At 35.7% G+C, this 9,106-nt stretch overlaps 1 protein-coding gene across 1 annotated transcript; it reads left to right on the top strand.

The window, feature by feature from the left end:
- The first annotated feature begins 6,370 nt into the window (after positions 1-6,370).
- Positions 6,371-6,928, top strand: LOC142164818 (secreted RxLR effector protein 161-like). Its single transcript, XM_075223559.1, has one exon. The coding sequence runs from the start codon at positions 6,371-6,373 to the stop codon at positions 6,926-6,928; it is 558 nt and encodes a 185-aa protein (XP_075079660.1).
- The last annotated feature ends 2,178 nt before the right edge of the window (positions 6,929-9,106 follow it).

Here is a 9,106-nt window from a genome sequence, read left to right as displayed (position 1 = left end):
TAGTTATTTATAGAAACCCTCAATTTCCTTTACCATACCGTTTTTGTCACTAATCCACTCTCCTGATCTATTCTCAATTCCTTTAATTAGATTCCTCCTTCTTCTTCGGAGAGTAGACATATGAAAAAAAAAAGTATTTTTATCTCCTTCATTTAACCATTGAACTTTAGACGTTTGTTTCCAATAAATTTTTTCCTCCTTATAAGCTTTACTTAACTCATTTTTTAGCTTTGATATGATGGTTAGATCAGGTCCTTTTGGATTAATTTGTGCGAACTTAAGAAGATTTTTCAGTTGCTTAATCTTTATCACAGAGTTTGATTCACCCTTCTTTCTCCATAAGATTAAAGAGTTTCGACATTTTCTTATCTTTGAACACACCTTAGATTGACAATCTCCAAAAGAATCAGTTACCCAAGAGTGTTTAATTAATTCATGGGCCCCAGAGTTTCCAATCCTTCTTTTATCAAAATAAAATCTTTTTTTCCGACGATCATTTTGTCCATATGTGGAACAAAGAAATAATCTGTGATCTGAAGCATCATTTTTAATATGAAGCACCGTAGCCTGATCATGTTTTTATCTCCAATCAGGAGATACCAAAACTCTATCTAAACGTTCTTGAATAAGTCCCTCATTAATTCTGTAACAAGACCAAGTCCAAGGTTTTCCTCTGTAACCAAGGTCTACTGCTCCTAGCATATAAATAAAATTATTAAAATCCTTAAAAGTCCAAGGAGTCCGCGTAGTTCCCCCATATTTTTCAGAATTATCAATAATATCATTAAAATCCCCTAGCAACATCCAATGGTTTCCCCAAGATATTGATCTAGTAATAAGTTTAGCCCATTATTTCTTTCTATTTTCTCTATCTGTGCTAGCATATACAGAAATACAACAAAAACTAATTTTCTTTTCATTATCAAAAATGGAGAACACAATAAAATAGGATGAAGAGTAAATGTTACTTATCTGAGTGTCTTCATTCCAGAGTAAGGCGAGTCCACCAAAGAGTCCAACAGGGTCCACAATGTATGAATTTTGAAGCCCAACTTTTTGCCGTAGCCACTGCAGTCGTGATTGTTGGTTCTTTGTCTTACATAGAAGAATACAATTCGGGGAGTGGAGATACATTTTCTCTTTCAAACATGGAACTGTCAAGGATCCACCCAACCCTCGACAATTCCACGCCAGCAACTTCATTTCATCAAGGGAGACCATTCCAGGCTGGCCTCCCGCACTACCTCTTTGTTTTGATGTTTTGCAATAGTTATTGGTGTAACTATCTCTTCTAAATTAACTGCTTCATTCCTAGAAACAACATCACTCACCTTTACTCCATTATGTTCACCATCAGTAGCTTTGTCTCGGTTCTGTAATATCGTCTTCTCAATACCATCTTGTTGTTTGTCTTCTTTCCCAAACTCATGTATACAAATATCAACAACTAACCCTTTACCTGGTATAATCCCAGCATGATGAAGGTTTCTTGAAATATCTCCCTATCCTTTCAAAAGTGATTGCGAATATGAATATACTGGAAGTTTAGTTTTTTGCAAAGTATTCGAGTGGAGTTGGCCAGTATCTTTATTTTGTCAATTCCTCTTTGTCATTCAAATTATCATCGTCATTGGCTTGCAAATCCATAACTTCCTTCCCCTGTAATCCATTTTGCTCCACCTGGGCATTCTCTTTCTCTATACCATCCTGCATATCCATCAAGTCCCCATCATCTTCCATATGTTGCAAATCTTCCCTGGTTCCTATAGCTCTTTTCTCCTCAACTAATTTATAGTTACGATTTCTCATCATTGTATCCCCCGCTATATCATTATTAAAATCTTGACGCTTTTGACTTTCCGAGAAAGATGCATTGTTCTCTGCTAGTAGTCATGTACTGAATTGGTCGCTTCTAAGATTTCCTGATCGTAAATCTTGTTCCCTCTGGATACAGGTTTTATCATTATGTTCTAGCACACCATAATAGTAACAAACATAAGGTAGATTTTCATATCTCAATTCAACCTATATAGTTTCAAAGCCTAGCTTGATCCATTTCCCTCTAAGCAGCGGCTTATTAATATTAATCTTGACTTTAAGCCTCATATACTGACCCTATTTACTTCCATTTTCGGGAATGAGAATATCTATGATACCTTCTAAAGCATGCCCTATTTTTCGACCAACATCCTTTGACATCCGGTGTAAAGGAATGTTCCAAACTTGAACCCATATATTACTCTCGTTAAAAATTGGAGAGTCACTCTTTAATCCTGGTTCCCAAGGATGAATATTGAGGAGGTATCTATCATATAACCATGGAGTACCAAGTTTAACTTTATCTAAACTTTCCTTGTCTTTGAAGATGAACTGGAAAAAATTCCATTTGATTTCTTTAATCTGTAATCCTATAGGGTTTCCCCAAGCCAGAGTCATAGCATTCCTAATTCCATGAAAATTCATTTTCTGTCAGAGATTACCTTACCAAGAAGACTTACTTCACATTCTTTCATGCTTGCCTGAATATCTGGAAACTCTATTGCCACAACCTCCTTTCTTCCTCCGTTAAAATAAATTTATGAAGGCATTGTGTAATTTCCTCCGCCATCTTTGCACTGTAAAATTCCTGATACTTATGATTTAGGGTTTGGTAGCACACCTCCTTGCTTTCTTCACAAAGTAGTGCTTCTTCCTCTGGTTGGTAACGTGAGTCATTGCTGTCAAAGACCAATTAGTGCCACCACCATAATTGGCTTAATTGTTTGGAGATTAGTACTCTAGCGGCTAACGGCGACAGAAACATGTTTCTCTCTTAAAAACCCTATAGAATGCTTCAATTATTTTAGTAATTAAAAAACAAAAAAAAAGGAAGAAGAAGGGAATAGAAACTAAAATTTTTCTCCAAGGCAGAAGTCTCTAAAACATGGAGGAGAAACTAAGAGGAATTAGGGTTTTACTCCTCTCTTGTTTTAAATGTTTAATGGGTTGCCAGGTAAATAAAGAACATGTGTTTTAGAGTTTTTTTTAAAAGGGGCATTTGCATCTATACCCGCTTTTTATGTCACGTTTTCACTTGTGCCCGCTTTGCAAAAAAAGTGCAAGTGCTTTTTCGCATAACTTTAGCATACGGGGCTGAAGTAGCAAAGACAATCGCGCAAAACTTCAGCATTCTAGTAGCCGGGCCTGAAGTTCAGCTCTAGAGTTGAAGTTTTTGTTTTGTAACTATCGAAGTTTTTGTTTGTAACTAGCGAAGTTTTTGTTTGTAAGCTTCAACTCTAGAGCTGAAGTTTTTGTTTTTTAACTATCGAACTTCAGCTCTAGAGCTGAAGTTTTTGTGTTGTAACTGGGAAACTTCAGCTCTAGAGCTGAAGTTTTTGTTTTGTAACTGTCGAACTTCAGCTCTAGAGCTGAAGTTTTTGTTTGTAACTGGCGAAGTTTTTGTTTGTGTAAGCTTCAGCTCTAGAGCTGAAGTTTTTGTTTTTTAACTATCGAACTTCAGCTCTAGAGCTGAAGTTTTTGTGTTGTAACTAGGAAGTTTCAGCTCTAGAGTTGAAGTTTTTGTGTTGTAACTGGGAAACTTAGAAATTTAGAAGGATCCAAGCTGAAGTTGGAAACCTTTTATCAAAATACAGTTAGCCAATCTATCTTTTTTGCTTTTTAACAGCATTAGGAAGAAAGAGGCGAAAATCAGACCAAGTTTTAGATGATCCAGAATGCAACAAGGCATTCAAGCACAAAAAGCAGTTACATGATTTAAGATCAACAAAAATAACCCATATCAGATTCATGGGGACTTACTTGGATTTGGCAGACATATTGTTGGCTGATTTTTCCAGCAGATAAAGAAACAAGAATGCTACTTTATCTAAAGAGAACACAACACACGCTGCTAAATTGCTGACATTAATTGTCCTCGTCGCTTGTAAGATATCACAGCAGTAGTACTCTTCTTCGGTATATTTGATTTAGCTTCATTAATCAAAGAGAGCAATGTTGAAGTCATCGTTGCAGAAGAAGTAAAAAGAAAATGAAGGAGGAAAAGGGAGGAGAAAGGGAGCTGAAATTGTTTAAAAAGTGGGTACAAGTTGAAAATTTTTAAAAAAAAATGAGTATAGATTAAATGGAGGCGACTAAATAGGGCGCCCGTACAATTTTTACTTTTTAAAATGGGCAGATCTTCAGATTGGGCTAAAGGCTCAATTCGATTTGTTTAAAAAAAAAAAAAAGGAAGGGATTTCTTCAATTTCTGAAATGAGCTGAGTTTTTAAGAATTTGGGTTATGGCCCATTTTAAAAGTTTTGCTATATTATTTTGGATTAATGGCCTAAATAGTATTTAAACTTAGTTCTATTATTTTGTTTAAGAAAAAAATAAATTTCAGACTATAAAATTAGTCGTATGGACTTAATTTTTAGAATATAAATTTAGTATTTGTATTCTTTTAATGAAACTATAATTGTTTTATTATCCCAATTGCTTGAAATGTTAATTTGTTTAATATTAAATTTATTTGTTAATTTGTTTAACATATTTGAAATGTTAATTTGTTTAACATTAAATTTATTTGTTAATTTGTTTAACATGCTTTAAAATGTTAATTTATTTAACATGCTTGAAATGTTAATTGTTTTAACATTACTTTGGTTAATTAGCTTAACACATGCTTTATGTTAATTTATTTAGCATGAAATCAATATTAATTAGTTTAATATTAACAATACTTGTTAATGTTAAATGGTGTTGCGGAGAGAAGAAACAGAACGCTGCTAGAAATGGTTAGGTCAATGATGGCACAAGCTAACCTCCCAATTAGTTACTGAGGTGATGCGTTGCTTACTGCTACCTTTGTACTTAACCGAGTGCCAACAAAATCAGTTACTACCACTTCATATGAGTTATGGACTGGAAGACAACCTGACCTAAGTGTATTAAGACCTTGGGGTTGTGCTGCCTATACACATGATTCCTCTCACAAATATGGCAAATTGGGCCCGAGGGGCAAGAAAAGTATCTTTATAAGATACTCTGAAACCTCAAAGGGTTATGTGTTTATAGGTCAGTAAGACAGTGGGAGTGTAACTGAGTTTGAATCATGAGATGTCACATTCTTAGAGGATGAGTTCCCTAAGAAGGGAGAGGTAGGTCAAGACCTAATCTTATTTGAGATAATGGATCAAGAAGTACAAGGATCACTTAATTCGAGTGGGAGAATTTTAGAAGATGGTGAATTAGTTTCTCATCAAAGACCTCCTTCATCATCAGATGCGAATGAGAGTAATCTTTCTACTTTTAGTGGAAGTGACCAAATGGATCTTGTTCCAAGTGGGAGCGAGATAGTCATAGATCTTGTTCAAAGTGGGAGCAGAATGAATGATCTTGATCTGAGTGGGAGCAACATTGATCCAAATAGGAACAATGATGAATCACAAGTAAGGCGTGGTTCTCGTAAAAAGATTCCTCGCCGACGATTTGATGTTGAAGGCGGAGAACTATTTATGATGCTCCTACAAGAATAAAATGAGCCTAAAAATGTAAAAGAGGCTCTCTCATGCCCTTATAAGGATAAATGGACAAAAGCAATGGAAGATGAATTGGAGTCTATGAGAGTCAACAAAGTTTAGGAACTAGTTGACCTCCCTGAAGGACGCAAAGCAATTGGGAGCAAATGGGTTCTCAAAATTAAGCTCAAGGCTGATGGCACAGTTGAGAGATTTAAGGCTTGACTGGTGGCGAAATGGAATACACAGCAGAAAGGAATAGACTACGAAGAGACTTTCTCGCCTGCTATATGATTTACCTCTGTTCGCCTGGTTCTAGCTATTATTGCAAGCCTGGATCTTGAATTACATCAGATGGATGTAAATACTGCTTTTCTTAATGGAGAACTAGATGAAGAAATCTATATGGAAGAACCTAAGTATTTCATTGAAAAGGTCCACGAACAAAAGGTTTATAGACTTTTAAAGTCTATTTATAGCCTCAAACAATCTTCAAAGCAGTGGTATATACACTTTCAAAATGTTCTTGTATCCAATGGTTTTACCATGATGGATGAAGACCATTGCGTTTATACTAATAGATCAAGAAACAAGCTTGTGATTTTAACATTGTATGTAGATGACATACTTATAGCTGGAAATGATAAGGAGTTTATAACTGAGATAAAGTCATGGTTATCATCCTAATTTGAGATGAAAGATATGGGTGAAGCTGCATATATTCTTGGAGTTAAGATTTCAAGAGATCGTCCAAAGAAACTATTGTATCTCTCACAAGAGAATTACATTAGAAAAGTTCTTGAACGATTTAATATGCAAAATAGTAGCCCAGTTGAAACTCCTATCAGTAAAGGCCATACTTGGGAAGTCAGATGTGTCCTAAGACTCCTGAAGAGACAGAAAGAATGAGCCGAGTTCCTTATAGAAGCACAGTCGAAAGTCTAATGTATGCTATGGTGTACCCTAGACCTGATATCTGTCAAGCAGTTGGCTTGGTAAGTAGATATCAGACCAACCCAGGTTTAGCACATTGGCAAGCAGTAAAGAGGATCATGAGATATCTGAAGGGAACTGCTGATTATGCCTTTTGTTATCAAGGCGGCAAGGATCTGCGATTAGTGGAATACAGTGATGCTGACCATGGAAGAGATCTAGACGAGAGGAATTCTACCTCAAGATATGTATTCTTACTCAGTGATGGGGCCATATCATGGAGTAGCAAGAAACAATCATGTGTATCACTATCTACGATGAAAGCCGAATACGTGGCTCTCGCATCAGCAACAGAAGAAGTTGTTTGGTTGAAAAAGTTCTTGGAGCACTTATTAGATATTGTTGAAAATACTGAACCAGTATTAGTCTACTGTGACAGTGAGGCTGCAATATCCTCCACCAAGGATCCAAAGTTTCATTGTAAACCAAACATATAGATATCAAGTATAACTATGCGAGGGACATGGTTAGACGCAAGGTAGTAAATGTGAAGTATGTGTCTACAAAAGATATGTTAGCAGATCCATTAACCAAGCCTTTGTCTAGAGATGCATTTGTGAGACACACTAGGTCTCAAGGCTTACGTAGACTCTGAGATACTTTATTTTGTTATTTATTTTCCCGTGTTCTCAAACTGATGTTCTTTGATTATCAATAAAGTTGATTTACATACATACATATTATTATTGTTGAATGTTATGTACATTCTTTGTTCATTTTTTAAGTATGTCGAGTAGACATGAGGTTGGCCTTCTCACATAGGAAACCGCCTCCTTATCTAAGTGATGTGAGGAGATGAGACATGATTTTAAGCAAAATTATCATAAGGATAATTTGAGAGCTATTCGCTTAAAATTAGAATGTCGCTTAAACAATGACATAAGGTCATTAGGGTGAAAAATGTTCACCTAGTTTACTTTGTGAGTCAGATGTGAGTTAAAAATGATATTGTGGATCAAAAACTCAAATTTAGATACTTATGGCGTCTAAATATCATCTGTACAACATTCTTTATGAGATAAAGACATACGCTCCTTGGGAAAAGGGAGAAAATGTTGTAGCACATGTTCATATCGTGTGTGCTAATGTCGACCAATTGGGTTAACATAAGTCCATTCTCAACTTATTGTTGTGTGAAACCCAGAGCTTTATGATGGCTCAAGATTTTGTACCCTTAGAGACTCTAATCAGATACTTGAGACTTAGTGTGATGTTAGCTATCTTAGTGTGTTTCCAAAAGACCATGGACACAGATTCAGTCTAGCGGAGCATAACTAGAAAAGCAGTCATACTAATGTTAAGGGAATCGTGAGAAGAGGAAGATCATTGATGGAATCTTATTTATTTGTATTCACTGGTGCACCAATTATAACTTATGAGTTATAATTGTGAATACAAGAAATAATGATATATGAGATTTTGAGACTATATCAAATGTGATTTACATGATCTAGGGTACTGCATACTTTATGATCTACTTGCAGATTTGCACTCGACAAGAGGCTATATACTCCTAACAGATATATAGCACTTAGCTCTCACAATATGCTAGTCGCACGGTCTACTTCCCTGTATGAATGATTGAGGAGATGAGAATGTGTTTCTCATATTAGATGAGCACTCCCATTATGTGTGAGTGGGAGATGTAGGAAAATTGGGTCCACCCATAAGGGGTGCTTTAAGGCCCAATAGGGTTATTAGTTAACTCTAATATTCTTTATATAAGTACATTTAGTGTGTACATTAAAAAAACTTTTCTGTAGTATTTTTCTACGCTCTTTCTCTCTCAATCCAAATAAGGGTTTAGACTGTGAAATTGGGAGTTGCTCCAACATACCGTGACAACCATCGCCGACCAGTAATTCCAGTCGCGGTTCAATTCATTTTCGCTTCCGCTTCACGAAGAACAAGTAAATTTTCGTTTTATGATTTACACGCTATCTAATGTGTTTAGATTAACGTGTTCCTTCAATAAGTACATGTTTGCTTGATGTTAGATCACTTCCATGGACATCAGAATCATCTTAGCAAAAAATAGTGTATATACTGTGAGCACGTGATTTTTGTTTTCGCGCGACAGTCGCTCCAAAAGAATAAAATTGGTCCTGCTGTACAATTTTTGGATTTCTGTGCGGCACTTTGTTGATTTATTTGTGACTTTGGCCCGTTTTTATTTATTTACTTTATTAAAACAAAATTCAAAAAAAATGTGTGTACGTGTCATGCATAATCGGAACCGTAACACGGTTTAAATAGAAAATCATGAATAGGCATCTTCGTCCGTGATTTTATTTTGTTTGATTTTACCTGTTTTGAAATATTTTAGTGTGTGTGCAAATAATTGTATTGAGTGTGTATTTAATTTTAATTTGATTTTTTGGCTTAGTTTTGTTTTAAAATAAATAAGAAAAAAGAAATAAAAAATAAAAATAAAAAAAGGGACCCCTTCCCTTCCGGACTTGGGCCAATTTTAACAAAATTGGCCCAAACAAACAGCCCAAGACCCAGGCCTGCCCGGTCCAGGCCACCTGATGCCCAGGATGTCCAAACGACACCGTTTTAACCCAGTGTGGTCTGGGCCGTTGATCTCAGATTGATCAACGGCCAAGATCACA

This window comes from Nicotiana tabacum, chromosome 1 (genome assembly GCF_000715075.1).
Source record: "Nicotiana tabacum cultivar K326 chromosome 1, ASM71507v2, whole genome shotgun sequence".
In the NCBI taxonomy this organism is placed as follows: domain Eukaryota; kingdom Viridiplantae; phylum Streptophyta; class Magnoliopsida; order Solanales; family Solanaceae; genus Nicotiana; species Nicotiana tabacum.
Note: the sequence above shows the minus strand (reverse complement) of the source record. Positions and strands in the feature narration are given on the sequence as shown.

Bases quoted from the DNA above. Each gene is read 5' to 3' on its own strand.
- LOC142164818 (XM_075223559.1), top strand. From the start codon at position 6,371: ATGTGTCCTAAGACTCCTGAAGAGACAGAAAGAATGAGCCGAGTTCCT.